Raw genomic sequence first — 23,899 nt, 5'->3', positions numbered from 1 at the left:
GCCTTATGAGTCCATAAATTGCTTCAAAACCAAGAAGATTTTAAAAAGCAGCTCTAACAGTAAAGGAAATAAAGATAGATTTCTAGTTTTATTTTTATTTATTTCATTATCAAAGTATTTTATTTTTTAATGTAACAACTGTTCTTGTAATTTATGGATACTTATAGGACTTATTAATGAGCCAATTTCTAAATGACTCTTTAAAACAAGAGGCTCCAAATTAAAAAAAATACTGAAAAACTTCCTACTCTTACTATAGGTGTCTTTATTATATAGAAGAGAAAAGAGGTAAGTCTGATCAAAATGAATTTCTGGCCAGGTGCAGTAGTTCACGTCTGTAATCCCAGGACTCTGAAAGGTCGAGGCAGGCTCATCACCTAAAGTCAGGAGTTCAAGACCAGCCTGGCCAACATAGGGAAACCTCATCCCTACTAAAAAATCCAAAAATTATCCAAATGTGGGGGCACATGCCTGTAGTCCCAGCTACACAGGAGGCTGAGGTGGGAGAATTGCTTGAACTCAGGAGGCGGAGGTTGTAGTGAGCTGAGATCACACCACTGTACGCACTCCATCTCGGGTGACAGAGAGAGACCTCGTCAAAAAAAAAAAAAAATCCCGTTGCTGAATCAATTAAAAAAAAAAAGTAAGGACTTTTGAAGAGGAAGTACTTTAAAAGAAATTGTTTCAGAGAACTCAATCAATTTGGAGTAACTGAGCATTCTTCTTTAAAAAAAAAAAAAAAGCAAAACAAAACAAAAGAAAGCAAAAACTCAAGTGGAAAGTTATCAATAAGACTGTGTTCTGTGCCTATCTCTGAGACAACTGGTGAAATTAAGCAAGTCTATGCTGTTATTTTTGTTAAAACAGTATGATAACTTAGAGAAAACTAGCCTAGCTAGTTCAATTCTATCTTCTTTAACGAGATAGTTAATCATTAGGAACCATCACTAGAACACCATATACCGCAGTTTCTGAATCCCCACTGGCATGTTGCAAACCCATTCCTGAACACATCACTCTGTTTCATGGCCACAGTCTCATCTGAGTAGCCAGATATGGCTAGTTATGTCTATGTAACCTACTGTCTCTAGCGGCAGAATGTTTTAACCAGACCACGATCAATGATTATGTTTTTAATACAAAAGCATGACATACAGTAAATGAAAATACAATTCTAGTAAGGCTGGTTTTCAGATTGAAAAAAAAGAGAAAATCGTTAAAAGTCTAGGAAATGCATAACTCCTTGCTATTGACTGAATTGTGTCCCTACACAATTCATACATTGAAGTCCTAATCTCCAATGTGACTATATTTGAGACAGGATTTATAAGGAGGTAATCAAAGGTAAATGAGGTCATAAGTGTCAGGCTCCAATCTCATAGAATTAGTGTTCATATAAGAAGAGACAGCAGAGAGCTTGCTCTTTCTTTGTCTCTCCTCCCTGAGGACACAGAGAGTAGGCATCCTTCTACTAGCCAGGAAGAAAGCCCTCATTAGAAACCAAATTGGCCAGCACCTTGGTCTTGGACTTGTAGTCTCTGAAACTGAGAGAAGTACACTCCTGTTGTTTAAGCCTCCAGTCTATGGTATTTTATTGTAACAACCCAAATAGACTAATACAGATTTTGGTACTGAGAAGTGAGATACTACTGCAACAAATAACTAAAAATGTGGAAGAAGCATTTTAGGTGCATGCTAGAAAAAGCCTGGATTGTTGTGAAAGGACTGTCATGAACTTAAAGGTGATTGTGGTGAGGGCTTAAAGAGAAAAGGAAAGAGAAAGTCTCCATTTTCTTGGAGAATAAATAAGTAATCCTAAATGGAGTGTTAGTAGAAATATGGTCATAACAGGCCATTCTGCTGTCTCAGATAGAAATGAGGAACATGTTATTGGAAACTGGAGGAAAGGTGACCCTTGTTGTAAAGTGGTCAAGAACTTGCCTGAACTATGTTCTATTGTTTTTTTGGACAGTAGAAACACAAGTGATAAAACTGGATGTTTAGCTAAGGATATTATTTCTAGGCAAAGCGTTGAAGGAGTGACTTGGTTGTTCCTGACTGCTTTTAGTAAAGTATGAGGGGAAAGGGGAATTAAACAAGGAGTTGTTAAGCAGAAAGTAACAAGAACTTGAAGATTTGGTAAATTATCAGTCTGTTCATGTTGCATAAAATGAGAAATCTTGTTCTGAAGAGAGCACAAAGGGTGTGGCGAAACAACCATTTGATAAGTAGATGAATGTGGTTATGAACCGTGAATCTGATTAGTCACCTCAGCAGGAGCCATAAATAGAGATAAAATTATGTCAGCAAACCACTGCCAGTTTGAACTGAAGGAGACAGAGATGGGACAAAATGAAGGAGAGCTTTCAGATTTTTTAGGTTCTACAGCACACCACCATAAAGCTAACATGTGGTGTTAGCTGTAACATGATATTCTTCGAGAAAAGAAAGAATGACACCACAAGCAACCCAGAGATCATCCATGCTGCCTCCTTGGTTTCCAAGGGTGGGGACATTGCCTTAATTTTAATGGGGCAGATAGCCTCAAATTGAAGTTCTAGGGGTGGGAAGACCCTGCAAAGCGATCGGGTGGAACCACCCTGTGGAACTCTGGAGGTAGGACTGCTACCCCAGAGGGTCAAAGAGGTGGGGGATCAAAGCAAAAGGGATTATTTTTGTGTCTGGATCTGATGGAATTTTCCTTGGTAGGTTTTGGACTTGCTTGGGACCTGTCACTACTTCCTTCTTTCTTATTTCTCCTGTTTGGAATGGGGATATCATTTCTATGACAATGCCACGATTGTATTTTGGAAGCATATAGCTTGTCTGGCTTCATAGGTTCACAATTGGAGAGGAATTTTGCATAAGAGTTTATCTTGTTTCTGTTCTCGTCTATGTATGATTTAGATGATATTTTATGACACTTTGAACTTCAGACTTGAGGGTGGATACTGGAATGAGTCAGGATTTTTGGGGCTCTTAGGATGTAATGAAAGTATTTTGCATATGATAAGGACATGAATTTGGTGAAGGCTAGAATGTTGTGGACTGAATTGTGTTTCCTCAAACTTCATACGTTTAATCCTTCATCCTCAAAGTGATGGCATTTGAACACAGGACCTATAAGAAGGTAATTAAGGTTAAACAACATTATGAGGATGGGCCTTGATCCAATAAGATGAGTGTCCTTAGAAGAAGAGTGCTCTCTCTCTCACTCTTTCTCTCTCCCCCACATGAGGACATAGCTTGAAGGTGGCCATCTACAACCCAAGAAGAGAGCCCCCACCAGAAACCAAATTGACTAGCACCTTCAACTTGGACTCCTCAGACTCCAGAACTGAGAAGTAACTTTTGATTGTGTAAGCTCTCTAGTCTGGTAATATGTTATAGCAGCCAGAACTAAGACACTACCATTAATCACCTTACTGCCACCCTATGTAGGAAGGCAACACTTTATCCTCTGCCATACTTCCTATCATCTTTCCTTAATGTATTTTCATTTTGGCACATATCATCATCTAACTTGCAATAAATGCATTTTAAATGTATTCTACTTTGCCTTCCCTTGATACAACAAAGTTTGTGAGGGCGTTTATTCTTTTTCTGTTTTATTATCTGCCATATCTCTAACACCTAGAAGACTTCCTTTGCTTCTTGTCTTTGGAAAAGTAGCCTTTAATAGACTGAAGAATATTGAATTCAGCCTAGGAAGTCAGGAAAGACAAACTACAGTATATAATGAAGAGCCAAATCAAATAAAAAATAAAATGTATATATTAATCAAAATTGGAATGCAAAGGATGTAAACCTGGTGAAAGAGTATGTCTAAATGTAGTTTTGTAGCACAAAGTATTCTTATCAGCAGTCCATAAATTAAGGCACAGTATCTTACAGTCCTAGGTTGAAATTTTGTGAGAACAAATTACCAAGAATAATGGATACTTCCAAGAATATTCAACACATAATACTCTGTGGTCATTCCAAAAAACAGTATGTGTTATTTGCTTTGCAGGAGAGTAAATACTATGAAATAATAGACGCAAATCCATTTAAGCATAATAGTTATCATATTTTGATTTATTTCCATGTAAATTGGTTGTTACATGCTGAGTTAGTACAAAGAATTATAAAAAAGATAATTAAATGCATTGAAAAATATAAAAAATAACTGCAGCATATTAGACTACATGATTTTTAACTAAAAATCTTTGGGTTGTGAAAGTACCATTTAACTCCCTATTTGAAAGCTGGCCACAAACTCATTGCCAAATAGCATATTCTATATTGAATTAGATTATCATCCCACAGAATTCAGAATGTGCATTTCTAAGGCATAATGTATGTTCAACAATATACTAATATATTTTGGCAACCACTAAAGGTCAAGCATTACCCATACAGGGTATTAACACATTAATGTTTTCATTAAAAAAGAAAGATCTCTTTCTTCATTACATTACACGTTTATAGAATAGAGATCTGTCAAATAAATTACTGTAAAATAGTTCAAGCTAAATCTTATAACACTTGAATCATATAATCGGGGGCAAATAACCTTTAAAATGAAAGACAAATGGTGAAATTTATGGGCATTTAATTTGCATAAATGTAATGTTAACAGTCTTTTCCTGGCTACATATTTTATGCTTAATTTATATATGTCACTCTATTAGGTTCTTAACACTCTTATAGGTCAGTTTTAATTTTTTCCAATTTTATTTTACCATAATAAGTGTTATCAAGTAGTTTGTCATATATAAAAATAAGGTAATCTCATAAATATAATTCAGTGTGACTATAGAAACAATCCAGCTTCAAGACCACTATACAGTTTTTGTGTTGTCAATACCTGCTTCGAAATAAACATTTGCATTTTAGAATGTTGTGTGTCTAAACTCATGTTTACCTCTTAAGCTCTCAGAACTCAATACCAGAGACTTCCTCCAGGTTAACAGTCACTGTAGCTTTGGTGTGTGGAACTCTTAAAACAAAGGTCTTCATAAGGTACATGGTTTGGTCTTCCTTTACATTGAATACAACATTAGCATTTGACACCCAAGTTATTGGACTTAAAGTTTTATCCACTAAACTTCTACTATAAACACTGAAGTGCATTAAAATATAACTGCTCCGACAATACTGTGTCCATTTTGTCAACAAACTATAAAAAACATCCATCAATTAACTATGATTTTAATGTCACACCTGATCCATAATCTCTGATAAATTAGAAAGTGCCTGCATTATATAAGTTCAATTATAGGAGTTGCATAGCAAAATATCAATTTATACACTGCAAAATATATTTTCTTTTTTGACTTTCCTTGACTCATGCTTACCTGCCAGTGACCAATGAATTAGAGATAGTGAATATTACCATCCACCAGTGGAATAATTTAACTGGACAAAGCAGAATAAAATTATTTTCTCTAAGGAAACTTTACCTCCAATTATTACTTCTGCTTTTCCTTGGAAGAGTGTTTAATGGGAATGTGAGTTGGCCTCACTCATTGAGATTGAGGCTACCATAGGGAGAAACACTATTCTTTGTAGTTCATTTCAATCAAAATTGAAATGGCTGGATATGTTATAAGAATTTGAAACCTTTCTTAATTCTCTTTCATTTTATTGCATTGCCCTACCTACAATTTAATGTTAAAATTAAGGGTCATATGAATGTTTACCACACATTTGCTAGAGACCATTATAATCCATCACTTGGCAGGCACTAGAATTTACTTTTATAGATGACAGAGACAGTGCCTAAATGGCTGGTATTTTAATTTTATTTTCAACCTGTTTCTCAAACTCACTTTAAAGTACCTAACTTTTTCTTACTCTGGTAAATTTTAGAGTGGTTAAAATGCTGTTAAAAGCTTAAGCATAATTATGTGTCTATGCCTATCTTTGAAGGTGATAATTTTTTCCTAGGTAAATCAATTTGCTAAATTAAAATGTGAAATTCTACGTACTTGTACGTGATTGAAAATATATGTACAAGCATGAAAACAATAACATACAGTTCAGCCTAGCCTATAGCGTTTATTTGTCAATTATCCTGTTGGTTTGATGGGTTTGCAGATAATCACATTTAGCTTTCCTCTAACAAAAGAAAAAAAAAATCTATGAAGATCTACCTACCTATACATCCATATGCATATAGTTAAACATATTATATTGATTATCTCTGAAATAGGAAAGTTAAAAATTATTACAGTTCATCTTATACTGGAATAGCTCAAAGATATTCTGCTAGTGGTATTTTCTCATCTAAAAATTATAAAATGTGTAATTTCATATTATCTTTCTCCAACAAAACTTCTGTGGAAAACAGAGCCTCTTATTGGGTAGAAATGCTAAAATTAGAGGTACTGGGTCTGAAGATCCTAAGCATTTCCAATATTCAGAGCAAAACAGACCAACGTCAAGAACTTGGTTTTATTGGGATACCCGTTTCTTTCGATTATGAAAATATTCCTGAATACTTCAGGAATGGATGTATGGAAAGATATGGAAATGAATTATTTCCAGTTTTTCATTTGTTTTGTTTGTTTTACTTTTTGTGAATTTCACATCTTACTGTGTAAAGTAATATTTAGTCTTATTGATATTTCAGAGGCCTATACAGAGAGAAGTTGTGTGAAAATGGCACATTTGCTAAGTTGTTTTTATGTATTACTTACAGATTATCTTAAAATTTTACAAATGGCTTGTAAATGCTCAAAATTGCCTATGACAAAAGTATTCCTCAATTTTAAACATCAACTTACAGCACAATAGAAGTAAAACAGCACAAAATATTATAGTAAAATAAAATAAAACCACGTTTACCCTTCAGTACACTAAAACTAAACACATACTGATTTTTATATAAAATAACTAAGTGAATCTTCTTACTAACAAAAATGAGAAAAAAAGTTGGCAGTTCTTTCCAACTGCTATGCAGTTACCAAGTTACATCATACTTATTGTAGCAGAGGTCATCTGTAGGATCTAAACAACAAAAAAGTTGTGCAAAATCCCAGCGTATGGCCTCTTCAGGCAGTTGGTAAAGACAAGAGCTGTACTGAGACAAAAGGGTCTCAGACTTCACTGTGGTCACTGAGTTTGCTCAAATTCTGAAATAGAAGAGGAAGAAATAAGTATGTGCTACTTACTCAACTCTTAAATTGGTACCAAAGTAAAAGAACAGTAGTAACTGAAGCAAGCTGTCCAGCTAAGCCAAAAAAAAAAAAAAAAGAACATTGTATGAGGCATCAGCGTAGAGCAGTTCAAGCTCCAGGTCCAACGTCAAACTGCTGACTCTGCAACCAACTCTACCACTTATAGATTGTGTAATTTCCCTGGTCAGTTTCCTTGTTTCTAAAAATGGATTAAATTATCATATCTACCTCATAAGGTCATGGCAAATTCAGTTAAACAACATAGTAAAGCTATCAGAATATTCCTGTAATATAGTTAGAGCACTCAATATATGTTAGATATAATAATAGTGTTATTATTATTTTGTAAATACATACTGTTCTGATTGTATACAATAGAGATGACTCTGTGAGGCACCAAATGTTATTCTAGGGATGAGGAAAGGCAAAACAATTCAAAACTCAAAGAAAAACTGCAGGAAATCAAACCTCTAAGAACAATTATAAAACTAAACCATAAGCCCAGCATTTGTAAGATAACTTTGACACTTCAGATCATGTGAGCACTAGACTCTGCAAATAATATTTCCAAAGATGTCAACATAAGCTTAGAGGCAAGATATCAGAGCAGAAAAAACTTTTAAGGCCATATTTAGAGTTTGTATATTTGAGAAAAGTGGATTCAAATCCCTAGGACAGTAGATCCTGGAAGAAGCATTTGTTGTACAAGTAAGCAGTTTGCAATTGATAGGCAACCACCCAATCCTGAGAGCAGTGACATTGTTGGAAGATCCAAGTTACCAAACAACAGTTTGTCACTGGCCTAAAAAAAGAATGGAAACATTCTTTTACTTGGAATAAAAAATCTGAGGGTCTGAAGTGGGCTGGGGCCGGGGGGTGGCTGTTAATAGATTTTAGATGCCAATGGAATAATAAGCTGATACAAAAGATGCAAAGCTTCGATTCTATATCCTGAATATTCTTATAACTCCTTCAGGCCAAGTTAATCAACTCACCTTATTTGAATGGATATGACTTATTGCAGCAGATACTGATTCAAAAAAAATTGGTTTCTCTGAGTCTAGGTTTCCATAATACGTCATTGCTTTTATCAAGGAAGCTACAAGAAAGCACAAGTGATATAAGAATACATGTGGAAGTGCAGAAGAATCACATTCAACGTTAGTCAGGGACATGTTCTTACCTGTACAATGGGCTAACAATACATCCACACTCCTGCCTTTACAGTCCATGTAAACCTGGAAGAATTAAAATAGGATATGAACAGTTAATTCAGAATAGCCAGCAGGAGGAAATAAGATGGGCTTCAGAAGAAATCAAACTTTCTTTAAAGCGAATGTTTATGAAGTCAAACCACCAGAGGGAGGCATTGTTACACAGTCAGGCATAATCTGGCAAGCATCTAAAAGACTAAGATTAATACAGCAGGGCATCTACCTTTCTTGCAACTAAATTTGACTGCTTACCTTTTCCACATCATTTAATAAAAGTAAAAACAGTTACTTTCCTGCCCTGTAAGAATCATATAAAATTGTTCTCAACCTCTTTTAATAGAAAACAAGGACGCATTTGTGAAAATGAAGAAAGCTGCTGACCTACTGCTTGTTTTAATATTTTACAATAATTTGGACATATTCACGTGCTCTACAAACCCTGTGCATGAATGGTAAATTGAGAACCTCACTATAATCCAAGCCAAGTTTGATTACCCAACTTCCATTTTAAAAGGAATGCAAGATCAGAGATCCTGACTCATTTGTTTGGCATCTTTTAAGTCCTAGAAAATCTCAAGCAGAAACAACTTATAAAAGGCTCTGATCTTAAATTCACCCAAATCAAAGTCAGTCTATGAACTTCTGTAAAAGTTAATTTAGGCGTTTTAGTTACCAGGGGATGGATTTCATTATATAATAGTGATGTATCTTACACATAAAATATAGAAAGGTTCATTTACAATATATTCTAATAGTGTGCATTGTACATTCAAAATTTCATTCATATTCTTCCAGCAGTAAGAAGTTCTTTCTATGTGAGAAGAATTGTGAAATAATAGAAGATATATTACTGAGTGTAAATGAGAAAAGAGCAAAAAACATGGACTGCATCTTTGCCATTGAATAAATGGCTCCCATTTTTGTAAGTTAAAATATTTAATTCAAGGTGACCTCTCAGTGTTTGACTTTTTCTTAAGCTCAGTGAAACATAAACACAATCCTATGGGCGGTTTGTAGATGCTGATAAATATAATCTCCAGTTCGCTGACCTCCTCAAAGTCCCAAGTAAAAGAATAAAGAGAAGTCACCCCACTTCCTTCAACCTACAACTCCCAAGAGAATGTTTCTTATGCTAAAGCAACTAAGAAAACAATGCAAGGATTGTTATTAGAAAGCATGAAGCCATGAAGGGCTGAAGAGTTGCTGTGGCTCTTCACTCTGAACCTTCTTCCAGGGTGGCTGGAACTAAAAAATAATATTAGCTGCAATGATATTAATTACACTTGAAGAAATGACATTTTTAAAATGAGAAAAAATAATAGAAACTAGCAATTGAGTTCTTCCTAACTGCTAGACACTTTCTTAGGTGCTTTGTATGCAATACATCATTTTTAAGCTCACAACAACTTGATGAAGGGGGTATTTCTACTTCCAGTTTACAGAAAAGCAAGTAAACACTTAAGTCCAGATCACAGAACTAGTATATGGATGATATTTGGAACCAGGCTTAAGTCTATCTTTAAAGTCTATATTCTTAACATAGATCATGCTGTTACTGTAACCATAATGAAATAAAGAAAATAGGCATAACAAGGAAATTTAAAAGGGCAAACTGATACAAAACTGCTGGTTTTGTATATATAGATAAAACACACCTGGCTAAGGGAATGTCATTTTATGCCAATCTAAAAATAAATTGCATTAGTTGATTGATCCTGTCATTCCAGTGTACAGATCTTTAAAACCACTAAGATGAAAGATGAAAAATAAGTCTTTTTGCAACATGCCCAGTGCCAAGATGGTTTGAATTTCTCTGAATTGTCCGCCGTGGATCCTAAACTCAGTGGGAGTAGGTAATCATTTCTCCTGCTTTCTTTATTAACCCTAAGTCCTGTTTGTAATCTCTAGAGAAGGAAGCTGATAATTTCAGAAACCAATTTAAAATGCAATTGAACAAAAAAACTATACATACTGGCCTTTCCCAGTTTTAAAAAAAAAAAAAAAAAAACCAATCCTAGTCTAGTGTTTCTCAAAATAGGATCCTTGAGCCTCCTGCATCAGAATCACCTATGGGTGTTTAAAATGAAGCTCCTAGATCAGAATCAGAACCCAGAAGACTGCATTTTCAATGAGCACCCCAGAAGCGCCTTAAACACACAATTTTAAGAGACTCTTGTAGACTTTAGGAACACAGAGTAAATAAAAATGCCGAATACAAGAGGCCCTCCTGTGAAGAGGGACCATGTGTTTACAATTTAGTTTCAGCTAGTAGAAAACATGAAGTATTCAGGTTGAATCCTAAGTCCAACTGTTCAAAGGTTTTATAGTGAACCACAAGAAAATGAAAACATATTATGTGGGGAGAAAGGGCGACTTGCTAAAAATAGCCACTAGATTTCAGGCCTCTGATACTTAAACTTCAGTTGTTTTAAACAATTTGTTTATTTTCGAAATATCTGTCAATTCTGAAACAAAATCGCTGCCTCGTTTTTACAAAATGAATAAACTGAGATCCAGACAAGTGAGATGATTTCCCCCACACCTCAGCTAGCGTGATGCAGCTGGGACTATGCTGTGACTTCCACATACTAAGCAATTCCCCTCCACACACTCCCACCCATATCTTCGTAGGAAAGCAATACTAATGTTGACCTTTGTACTATCGTGAGTTTGAAAGGCTGGACATTTCAAAGTAAATTTAAGATATAAATGAATAGAGACACAAGGTATACTACACCACAAGAAAACAATGCAAGTCCACAACATGAGACCTTTTCAAGGATACTGATCTGAACCCTTTAAAAGTCAATGTCTGGGCCGGGCGCGGTGGCTCAAGCCTGTAATCCCAGCACTTTGGGAGGTGGAGACGGGCGGATCACGAGGTCAGGAGATCGAGACCATCCTGGCTAACACGGTGAAACCCCGTCTCTACTAAAAAATACAAAAAACTAGCCGGGCGAGGTGGCGGGAGCTTGTAGTCCCAGCTACTTGGGAGGCTGAGGCAGGAGAATGGCGTAAACCCGGGAGGTGGAGCTTGCAGTGAGCTGAGATCCGGCCACTGCACTCCAGCCTGGGCGACAGAGCAAGACTCCGTCTCAAAAAAAAAAAAAAAAAAAAAAAAAAAAAGTCAATGTCTGGTTTCCACTTTCTGACCATGATATATAACTAATATAAGACTATCCCCTCCTCCACAAAGAAGTACAAAACTGGACAAAAATATACAACAACCATGTTTAGACAATCGGCACCAGGCAGGGCAGCACAGGGCAGCTGAGTTTCCTGAGAAAGGGGGAAAAAATGGGGTGAGCCCTCTGATCATGGTAGCTTTCTGCCACAAAGCAGTCTCTGGGCCCTGGCATGATGAGGGGGACACAATAAAAATGTGGCAGCTTCCCTGAGCTGCACAGACAGAACCAGAGTTCAGGGAGAGATCAATGGGTGATGAAAGAGCTCCAGAAATTTCCATAAGGTTTAAATTAAATATTTGGCTCAATGTCAAGCCACACAGCAAGGCTCTAGGTGGTCTGAGTAAGAAAACCTCTGGGAAGTAAACACCTGAAGATGAGATGAGCCAATTCACAGGCTCAGAAGCTGGCAGAGGACTGAAGAAACTGAGGAACAGATGCTGCCCCACCCTCAAGACGTCCCACCACCACCAATTCAGGGTATTAAGGGAAAAAACAAAAAGAAAGAAGAAAGAAGGTGAATTCCTTGTTGACTTAGTATTTACTAAAAAAAGAAGGAGGTAAAAAAAATCTTAGAAGTGTCTGAGTTTTCTGTGAATTGACAAAATTAGGTGGTCTTCTAGCTGTGGAAATGGGGTTTGGAAGCTATGTCAGTTTTAAATCCATAAGTGGAGTTTTATTTTTTGCATACCTGGATCATGGAGACCACATGGAGATCACAGGGTAGAGAAAGAGGCACTATTGCCTGAGAGAACAGAGAAAAGCCGTTGCATTGGGCACTGCTTGTGAGACCAGGAATGGTATTACGCCAAACTGTACCCAACCATAATGTGAGAGAAAACCTTCTGCCATCATCAAGGCACTTGCTTATGCAGCCTGTGCTCTAGAATGGGCTTTTCTCCTTTCTAGAATCCTTGTAAATTGACTGCCTAGGAGATCCTATGCCCACTGTATCTCAAGTCTATGTACTGTTCTCTCTGACTACCCCATGCAAATATTCTTAGCCCTGACCCTCACACATACATACAACTAGAAGCTGAATAGGATCTCCTGAAAACAAATCTACAGTGATGGGAGGCATGAAGTTCTACGTCCTTTGCAAATAATGGGGTAAGATGTGTATTGCAACAAGCAGGCTCAAGACTACAGAGAGAAGGTGGTGAAAACCACTATTACTGAACAAAAGGGAAGAAACAGTTCTAAACACAAGCTCCATAAATACCTCAACAAGCATGGAGACTCCAGAATAGTCAAAAAAGGTAAATCCACTGCAATCCAGGATTAAACAACACTTCTCATTAGGGCAGGACTGTGAAACTTCTTCTGTAGGAGAAACAGAGACTTGAGTTAGGGAGAATTTTAAGAGATTTCTGCTGCTGGCTTTGTTGACTGGTGGGAGGGTAACAGTGGCCTCACATTTAACAACACTAATTCAAAACACTTTTAATTTTTACATTTTTCAGTAAATTATTAATTATTTCTGAACTTTCTGATTTTGTATTACTGGAATGCAATTTCAGGTGATCATGACATGACTCAAAGAAGAAGACAAAATAGGTTAATTACCAGTATCATTTCATATATGGACGAACTGAGGTTCAGTTTAAAAGTTTAAATGCTTTTTACAGGATATCTGACAAGTTAGTGCTAAACATAGACAGAAGCAAAGTCTCTAGACATTCTGAATAGTACCTTTCCCACAATATCACAATGTTTCCTTAATAGGCATGCCCAAAGTAGAGCTCTGTTTTGTGGTGCCTGAAAGTGTATACAATTTTGGAATCACACTTTAAAAAAAAAAAAAAAAAAAAAAAACTCCATTGCTAGGGCTTGTCACACAGCCTTGGAAGGGATCTGTGTGACGGGCCCTGAAAATTAAGCTTCATTCGGTTCATAGTAAATCGGCCTCTGAATTTACCTGATGAAAACAATAAGATTTTACTGAGGAGTTCATGACCTCTTTTTGATAGCCATTCTTAGGGCCACAATTTCCTTACATGATATGACCTATTTCTTCACAGTGACAGGCCACATTTGGGGTCCCTCTGAGGAGTGATGTGGCTCTCAGAGCAGATCACACATGCTGATTCCCCCACCACTGTAGGCAAAGTCTATCACTTAAATCCAATTCATTAACTATTATGAAATTATCTGAAAAAAAATTCTTAATTTCAATAGCATTGCCATTTAAAATGTTCAAGGTTTTTCTGTATAGTGACTATATAAAAGTGGGACTGTGGTTGTTTCTCAATTTGGGAGAAAATATGAGGGAAATAGTGCAATTAAAAAAAATCCTGCTTACAGATTTAAGAAAGCAGTAAAACAGAAAATAAAAAATGACACTGAAAATTTATATATGACAGTAACTGTCAGGAAAAGGAGATATGCTACAAAGTAATTTCTATGTATTTGAAAAGTGATAGGTATAAGACTTGGTTTTCAGTTTCATCTTTAGATCTATATTTATATCTATTAATCAAATAATATACTATTAATTGAATAATAACTATATTGTGTTTGTACTATGTTCAAGAAGGAGAAGATAATAACACCAGATAATCAATATTTCTAAGGAGTAATTTTTTTAAGCAGTGAGTGATAACAAACATGAGTGAGGTCTTATTCCTTTCTTTAGGAGTTTATAATACTTTTGAGTGTCAAGGATAGCATCGGTATATAAATGACATGATTAAAATGATAAAATGAATAAAAATGTGAATTTACAAAACAGTGTAGTCTCTTTGGAGTAATCAGGGAAGGCCTCATGCAAAAAGCAGCCTTGCAGGATATATCAGATTCCAAAAAGGAGAAATAATGTAGACGTGTAAGCATTCTAACCATGTGGACAGCCTTAATCCAACACTAATGACAGCTTAAATCTAAAACTCCTTCTGCTCCCATTCAACCATTTAATGAGGACCAACTATATGCCAGGCACTCCATTAGTGCCTTCTGTTCTGCTGTTTCTCCCAGGGCAAGAGGGGCTAAGTGGTTAGTGAACATTCAGGCTATGTTTCCATAGGCCTAAAACTAGAACCTCAGGCAACATTGAAAATAGCCATAACATAGCTCATCTATTGACCACTCAGCTGTAATCATTATCATTCATTATTTGCCTGATTATACACAAGATTTACCTCTACTAATGCAGAGGCTTTTATTTATATTTTTAGGTATAATACACCCTGGCTTATTATCGGAGATAGGAAAGTATTAAGATTGAAGGAAAAAGAAAAATACTCTAAGCAGAGAATACTTGTTCTAATCAACAGTGGAATGTTGACTGGTCATAAATACATTTTTGGAAATGTTCTATTAAATTTTCACAGTATAAAAATCTCTGACAATTAAATATTAGGTAAACTTTATGAGAAAACCTTAAAAAGTTACATAATATACATAGGTAAAATATATGTAATGAAGTTAGATGTTTTCTTACAAAGTAAGATTTAAAAATTAGTAAGACTAATCATGTTTACAATGTATATTGGAGCTTAATATGTGAAGATTTCTTATGTTGACTTTTTCAAACTTTTTTTTAGAAAATAAAATTTATATGGTTTCTTTAAAGTCAGTAATGAGTTGGGCCAGATGATGCCAGTTCTTGAAAGTCAATCGTGTATATATCTTCCATGCTTAATGACAGCATGTTGGTAGCTTAAAATTAGTGATAGTAGAAATATTTACACCATGGAAATTGGCAAGTGCTACATATCAGAACTTCTCCACCATCCGACCTTATATCCCCACTCCAAGAATCATTTGCTATTCACCAGCATATCACTGCTTAAAGGTGGGTACTCTTATTAAATATAAAGAAAATCATCAGTAAGTTTTAAAAATCCAATGGCTTTGATTAAATGAAAGACTTAAACCACTGACATATTTGACAATACATCTTAAAATAACAATGACACAAATTGATATCAAATTTTGTCGTTTATTAATCTACTTATACAGTCTTGTTCTTACCAAATGATACCTGTTTTATAAAATAGTACATATTTCATAATAATCTGCAATCTAAAGTTATTTGTTCAAAAATTTCCATATAAAAAATTAGCATTCATATTTAACTTAAATATTAAGAATTAATAGATTAAGAATTTTTCTAAGATATTTAAGCCTTATTATCTATTTACTACCAAACATAATACTAATGTCTATAAGACAGGCTTGCAGCCGGGCGCGGTGGCTCAGGTCTGTAATTCCAGCACTTTGGGAGGCCGAGGCAGGTGGATCACAAAGTCAGGAGATCAAGACCATCCTGGCTAACATGGTGAAACCCCGTCTCTACTGAAAATACAAAAAATTAGCCGGGGGTGGTGGTGTGTGCCTAAAGTCCCAGTTACTCTGGAGGCTGAGGCAGGAGCATGGCGTGAACCCGGGGGACGGAGCTTGCAGTGAGCCGAGATAGCGCCACTGCACTCTAGCCTGGGCAACAGAGTGAGACTCTGTCCACCTCCCCACCGCCCCGCAAAAAAAGACAGTCTTGCTAGAAAGAAACTGTAATCTGAAAGAATATTAGCAGTTATTATCTATAACTGTCTGACATGAATTCAATCCTCCCTATCCACAGCCACGGCAAACATAGCTAATGAATTTGGTATTTTTTTTCCACTGAGGTCAAACAAGACCTTACAATTTCCATCAATTCAGTGCTTCAGGAAGCCACTAGTAGCTGATCAAATACTTATTTGTCATTCTTAACTTAAAAAATATTACAGTGAAAAACAATCTGTGTGTATGTTACTTAGAGAGATTGATAACTGCATTTAATTGATGAAAAAATCGTGATAAAATGGTATTGAAGATTCTTAAATAAGTTTTTTTTTTCTTTTCTATCCTACCATATTTCACTTCTAAATTGTACTTACAATTTTCTTTATTTTCTTGTAATTATCTCATAATGTACATGATGATAGATTATTAACTCTGAAAGTGTTTGGGGCTTTATCAATAGTGATTTTAAAACGTCCCTTCCATTGTCTGAGAGTGTGTTCATGCCATTGTTTGCTTCATCTTTTTTTTTTTTTAATCCAACCTCCTTCTGTGCTATTCCTTTAATTGAAATACGTGTATATTTTCAGGCCATCCAAAAATAAAAATAAAGTAAAGCAAAACAACAGGCTCATGCCTTGTAGTTGTGGTTAATAATTTAAGTAAGTTATTTTAAGAGAAGCAATTCATGATTTTCTTCTAAATGAAAAAACACAGTCTTAATGGTAAAATTACCAATTCACTCAAATGAAAATTTAAATACAATGGACATTTCTAACATTTTTCCAAAAGTAAGTGAAGTTTTCTTTTATACAGTATCCTTTCAGTTCTGCCGTTGTACTAATTGTATGGCTATAACCTTGTGTTCTAAACTTCTAAGTAAATCAACCAGAGCAATAAAAATCACGTAATCCTAGAAAAGAGTAATGTGAATGCACAGCTAATATCCTGCCTTAAGCAAAATGAGGTAAGCTTGGAGCATGTGCAAAGGAGACAACTAATCTATTCCCATGTGGAATGGGGTAAATGATGGGCTTTATCTACAAAAAAACAACATTTCAGAAAGAAATTAACCATCAGGTGTGGGTGGGCAATTAACTCCAGACTGTGGAAGTCAGCTCTCTCCTGTGGAATATTCATTAACTTCTTTAATTAAAAAAATTCATAGTTGCATAATTTAAGAGTGCTTTTTATATACTTCAAAAGATTCTTGACAATCCATGAGTAACTCATAATTTTTTAAAAGAAAGTATTTTCTGTTGATATCAATTAACTATTGAAAAGCAGATTTACATCTCAAATTCTCAAGAAAATAAGAAGTTAAGAAATATTTAAGACAAACCACAACATTCCCTTTGGAAAACATGTGCACATATTATTGAACATTTCTTTCCTTCCTTCCTTTCTCCCAGCAGTCAGCTAATATAGATGTATCAAGTGCCTACTCTAAGCACTGTCCTAGAAAATGTAAGTATAATGACGAACAAGGAAGACAGTGATCACTGCCCTCAACAGACTCACAATCAGGTTGGGAAACTAGTCAGTTGAACTAGTAATTTAAAGTGTGAAGAGGGCTGGAGATGTGCAGAAAATGCTACGGAGGTGAAGGAGACCTTGTGTGGTGGACAGAATAATGCCTCTTAAAGATGCACACATTTGACTCTCCAGAAACTACGAATATGTTGCCTTACATGGCAAAAGGGACTTTGTAGATTTGATTAATTTAAGGATGTTGAGATGGGCAGGTTATCCTAGATTTCTCAGGTAGGTCCAGTGTCATACAAGGAGACAGGAGGTTCGAGGTCAGAGAAGATGTGGTGACAGAAGAGACCACATCTCTTCTGATATTTCAGGATCAGAGAGGAGAGATTTGATGATGTCACACTGGCGGCTTGCAAATGGAGGACAGGGCCATGACCCAAGGAATACAGATGGCCTCTGAAAGTTGGAAAGGGCAAGGAATGAATTCTCCTCTAGACCCTCTAGGAATGCAGCCCTGCCCAAACTTGATTTTATCTCCAGACTCATTTCAGTGACTTCTGTCATCTAGAACTGTAAAATAAGAAATTTGCGCTGTTTTGAGCCACTGCATTCATGGCAATTTATTACAGCAGCAATAGGAAACTAATATAACTGCACTGCTTATTTGGGAAATGAGTAATAAGGGTGGGAACTTGTTTAGATTTCAACGTCTATGATGGCAGAATTCATGTCTACTTTCTTCATCCTTGAATATTCAGCACTCATTGTTGTGCCTAGGATTTATTAGATGTTCAATATATACAATACAGATTAACTGAGTGAACAAGAACATGAATTAATGCAGGAAAGAATGGAAGAATGTGATCTGTGAGCTGAGACTTGATAATGATTGGAAGTTAAGTAGATGACTAGGTGGTGGAGGTAGACCCAGCAAGTCATAATGCTAAGAAAGACCTCAACAGAGTGCATCTTGGTATTGACATAAACTGACTGAAGTGTTTTGGAGACTCAAACTGTAAAAGTGGTAATGAAAGATTTCTCTGTAAATTGAGAAATTTTAATTTTTACTAAGAGAAATAGCATGATTTCCATTTCATACTTGATGTAACCCTGTTTCATATATTTTGATTATTCTATCATGTGCTCAACTACAAATCTTTTCCTTCTGAAACGATTTTTAGTGGTGAGGGCTATTTTTAATTCTCTTCCTTCTTGCCCATTCCCTTACTCAGTTTACATCTTTTCTTCCTTTAATCACTTCTAGATCTATTCTGTAGTCCCCAAAACCCACTTGATGTCTCCTGGATGACCTCACTTAGCTTAAGTTTACCATTGTCCCACCTAAACTCACTTTTCCTTTTAGCTGTTCTCCTGGCTTTACTATTATTCCCAGTTAGAGAGTTTCAAAGTTTCAGAATCATCATTTGTATTATTCTCTCCCTTACTTCAACTCCCAAACAGTTCCAGCTGCTGTTCATTACACTGCTGAAATCTCTTTTGAGTCGTTCGTCTTCATTTTCACAACCTGGTGACCAAAGAAGAGGAAGATAGAAACTTCACTCCTCTTCTCTAGATTATTATCGCCCTATCATTCTTGCTTCCCTCCATGCAGGCTGCATTTAGACCAGTCTTCTTGAATCTCAATTTTAAGTACCCTTTCATGTATATAGCCTACTTTCAACTGGGACTTAAGTCCTGCCTCTACCCCTAACTAGCTGCATGATCCAGAGCAAGTTACATCTCCCCTATGGGCCTCAACGTCATCAGTAAAATGAAGAGTGTTCTGGTAATTATTTTAAAATGAAGAGTAGAGCATTTGCCTATTACCTATTTTAGTTATTGAGAATAATGCCCTGTGAATTGCTATACAAATATTTTGTTCATTGGACAATGAAGGATAATACAATGGAAATTAAAAATGCATTATTTACCTTAAAATCTAGTTAGGAGGAAAATGACTCTATAACCATACAGGTAATATGTGATGGATTAAATCATGTGGTAATTTCTGTGTTTCACTATTACTATTGAATTCCACTTTATAGGTGAAGATACTGAATTCCAGTCTGCACTTGACTGAGTATTCTTCTATATGGATCTAGTTGACTTTTTTCTCCCTAACAAGATTGAAAGGAAGTGTGTCCCTTCAATATATTTTACTTCCCTATTAAACCTCAGAAAAAGTGTAACATTTGGATTGGAAGAAAAGGAGATGGTTCTAGTTATGAGAATCCAAATAAAAGCTTAGACCCAGAGATGATTAAGTTAGATGCTGGAGCCGTAAATGGATTTGTCTGGCTGGGATGGAGAACTTGTACAATGTGTGATAAGAAGGGAAGCAATTTGGAAGGATAAGGAAGCTTTCAGGTGCCACACTTGATCCTCAGAAGGAAACCATTATAATTTATTAAGAACAGGAGGGATTTTTTAAAGTAGAGGTGATTTAACATTAATCTATCATTACATCACAGAATGAAACAAGCTGGAATGGCAATTAGATCTCAGCTGCATGTCAACTCCATTTGTAGTAGCTTTTTACAATAACATGTTGAGAGGGTTCTGAGGCTACTTTGGCTCATAGAAAAAAAAAATGCCCTGATCTGTTATTCTGTCTAGTATGCGCATACATACTGGGTATTTTCTATCTATAGAATACAACAAAGGCTATCTCATAGCAGAAGATAAAAAACAATATGAAAATAATACTAATTCATTTCTAACATAATTAAGGACAGAATCAGAGTCACAGAAGTGAAAATGAAAGGTAATGAAACCAAGTTATAGGTTTTAGGGATGAAATTAAGATGTGAAATAAAAAATAAGCACAGTACACATAACCTCAGCATTTAAAGCATAGGGGAGTAGAGCAGGGCACTACTTGAACAAGAGAGAGAGATAAGAGGACCGAGGAAACTTTGGAGGGGAGAGAAGGAGGATGTCAGAAGAAGTGTTCTGATCAACTATGTCTGATAAATATCAAAGGGCCACTGGGTACCAAAGAGTTTCACGAAGACCCAGCAAAGGTGATCATGCCCATCAGCTACTGTTCTGTGCAAAGTGGGCCTGGTCAGGATGCAGAAGTAAGAAACTCCCCTAAAAATTTTTCAGTTCAGAGAGTAAGGCACTCAAGTTAAATAAGTATTATTCTAGTATTACATAAGTGTTCTCCGAGAGCACAAGGCAGGTAAAAGTAAATTTGACACAATAAACTAGAAAAGACCAGAAAAGCTGACATCTGAGATGCATCCATGTTAATGTGGGTCCATGCAGTTCATTCATATATTTATATTCTATTTTATTATGTTGTATATTGATTTACAACATATTATATGCTGTAATTCAATTGATATTTTAATGTATATTTTATCTTCTTACAAAAACATTCTATATATTGACTGTCCATTGTATTGCTAATGGGTGTTTTGCTTATTTCCAGTTTTGGGGGATTAATAAACAATTTTATGAAAAATCTTGTATACTTTTCCAGATACAAATATTAAGAGATTATTTTCTAAATTGTGTTTAGAAGTGCAAAAACTAATATAATTCAGCTTTTTATTCATCTAAGTTTATATGAATGAAATTAGAACCTTACAATATGTTTTCATTTGTCTTACTTTTTTCCCCAACATTGCTTATAAGATGTATATAATTTTCATTATTATGTGAGTATAACATATAACAAATATATTAAGTAAAAACTCAATTGTATAACTTATGTCACAATTTATATGCACCTGCTGCTTTAGTTGGACACCTGAGTTATTTCCACGTTTGGATAGTTACAAACAATATTGTCATGAATATTCTTGTTTGTATACTTTGCTGCACATAAATTATCATTTCTTCAGGGTGTACAACTAAGAGCAGAATTGCTGATCACAGGATATGTGTATCTTCAACTTTATAAGACATTACCAAACCATTTTCCAAGGTGGATGCACAGATGGTAATCTGAAAATGCAAAATCTGAAATGCTCCAAAATCCAAACTTTCTCAATGTCAACATGACATTATATTACCTTGAACACATCATTTTACTATCTTAATGGCATGTCATAATTGTTACTGTTCAGTACTTACATGTGGATAAATGTAAGAAAATGATTGCTTATTGGTAGCATATAAATTCAGTCAGGAGTGATGGTAATGCCAAACAACTGGAGATGGATTGTCCACATCATTTGCTTTCTGATGGTTAAATGCACACAAACTTTGTTTTATGCACAAAATTATTTAAAATATTGTATAAAATTACCTTCAGACTATGTGTATGGGGTGTACATAAAACATAAATTAATTTCGTGTTTGGAGTTGAGTCTCACTCCCAAGATACCTTATAATGCATAAGTAAGTATTCCAAAATCCAAAGAAATTCAAAACCTAAAACACTTCCGGTCATAAACATTTCAGATGAGTGATACTCAACTTGTAAGAGTTTATACTACCACCAACATTGTAGGAGACTTCTTGTTGCCCTGTATCCTCACCAATCCTTGGTATTGTCAGATTTTTCTATTTTGACCAATATCATACATATAGTGTTATTTAATTTGCATTTCCCCAACAATAGCTGTGAATAATAATAGTGAAGTCAAGTATATTCTCATATGTATGTATTTTGGTAACTTAAAAAATGTCCCTTTTCGTGAAATGCCTGTTCATGTCTTTTGCTCATTTTTCTATTGAGTCATCTGCCTTTTTTTACTCGTCGATTTGTAGTAGAAAGCAGTCCTTTCTGCATTTTATAAGTTACAGTTATCTTCTTCCACTCTGACTTATTTTTTCATGTTTTATATAGTGCTTTCTGGTAAACAAAAGTTCTTAAAAATAATATAGTGAAGTTTAATAATCATTTTCTTTATGCTTAATGCTTTATATTTCTTGTTTTAAGATAATTTACTTATTCCAAGTTCTTTTAAGATATTTTCCTATATGCTCTTCTAAGTTTACATTTTGTCTACTATATTCAGATTGATCTAACTCATACATATGTGTGGTATGGTGTGGATTAGGGGCCTAATTTCATTCATATAGATACATAATTGTCTCTGCATTATTTATCAACAAGACCGTCCTTTCCCAGTGCTCTATAGTGCCATTTTTGTCATAAATAAAACAGCAATACTTTTCCCCCTCTGAGCTCTCTACTCTGTCATATTGACCTATTTATTTGTGATCCAATACTATACTGCAGTGATTATTAGAGCTTTATAATACATCTCAATACTAAGAGGACATACCCTTCATTTGTTCATATTCTTCAAGTGTCTTAACTATTCTTGGCCATTTGCGTTTTTATTTAAAAATGTAAATAAGCTTGTAAAAAGCCATTAAAATATTATATTGAAACTTTACTTGATATTAAATCTAAATTTATAGATCAATTTTAGAAATTATGCTTTTTGATATCAAGTATTCTAATCAATGGGCATTGTGTTTCCCTCCATTTATTTATGAATATTTACTTGCTACAGGTATTTTTAATGTCTCATAATAAAGTTCTACACCTTCATCCTGTGTGGGTCTATATATTTTTATTTAAATTCATTTCTAAGATTTGATTTTTTTTTTTTTTTGAGATGGAGTCTCGCTCTGTCACCCAGGCTGGAATGCAGTGGCGCGATCTTGGCTTACTGCAAGCTCTGCCTCCCGAGTTCACGCCATTCTCCTTCCTGAGCCTATTTATATATACTTTATATAATATATAACATATATTATTTATATAAATATATAATTATACATTATATATAAAATATAATTATATTATAGTATGATTATATATTTCATTTCTTTCTTGTTTCTTTTTCTCTCTTACCAAGAAGTGATGCTAATTTTATATACCATATGACCCTATATAATCCTAACAAGTATTTAGGTAATGATTTGGACTTCAGTGATTTTGCCTTCATTTTTCCTGCTCTCCCTCCCTTATTTGACCATCTATTAAGTTTTTGTGCCTAGTGATAAAGCCATAATAGAAACAAATACCAAATTATTTGGGAAATAATGTTAAATGAAAGAGACAGTCAATGGGAAAAGAAAAATAGTTAAGACTTGAGAAATAAGGCAGTAACCATGCCATTCTTGCTTTTTAAAAATATTCATAATTTATTTTTTTCAAGATGGCTGAATAGGGACATCAGATACCAGTTCTCTTCAGAAACTAGGTCAAAGTTGTTGGTTAATGGGCGTGTTCTGAATGGAATATTGAGGAAAGAGAGCCAGGAACTGTCAGAAATCCCAATAGAAGAAGCAGGGTTGCATACAAAAAAGCAGCAAAATCCGAGAGGTTGGCAGCCGAGGAACTCAGAATTCCATAGAAAATATAGGTGGGGGTGCTTCTCTGTTCCCC

General features: G+C 35.2%; 1 protein-coding gene across 1 annotated transcript in view; it reads right to left on the bottom strand.

Annotated features, from left to right (window-relative positions):
* Positions 1-4,048: 4,048 nt before the first annotated feature.
* Positions 4,049-23,899, bottom strand: part of SLC26A7 (solute carrier family 26 member 7) — a 138,520-nt gene continuing 118,669 nt past the window's right edge. The window contains exons 16-19 of the mRNA XM_033203672.1: positions 12,785-12,885; positions 8,347-8,401; positions 8,159-8,262; positions 4,049-7,118 (exon numbers count right to left, since the gene is read on the bottom strand). Of these exons, the coding sequence (XP_033059563.1) occupies positions 7,083-7,118; positions 8,159-8,262; positions 8,347-8,401; positions 12,785-12,885 (296 nt within the window). The 3' untranslated portion in view covers positions 4,049-7,082. The remainder of the gene's footprint in view (positions 7,119-8,158; positions 8,263-8,346; positions 8,402-12,784; positions 12,886-23,899) is intronic.

Source organism: Trachypithecus francoisi, unplaced genomic scaffold (genome assembly GCF_009764315.1).
Source record: "Trachypithecus francoisi isolate TF-2019V2 unplaced genomic scaffold, Tfra_2.0 Lachesis_group7, whole genome shotgun sequence".
In the NCBI taxonomy this organism is placed as follows: Eukaryota; Metazoa; Chordata; class Mammalia; order Primates; family Cercopithecidae; genus Trachypithecus; species Trachypithecus francoisi.
This window is presented reverse-complemented; position numbering and strand designations above follow the sequence as displayed.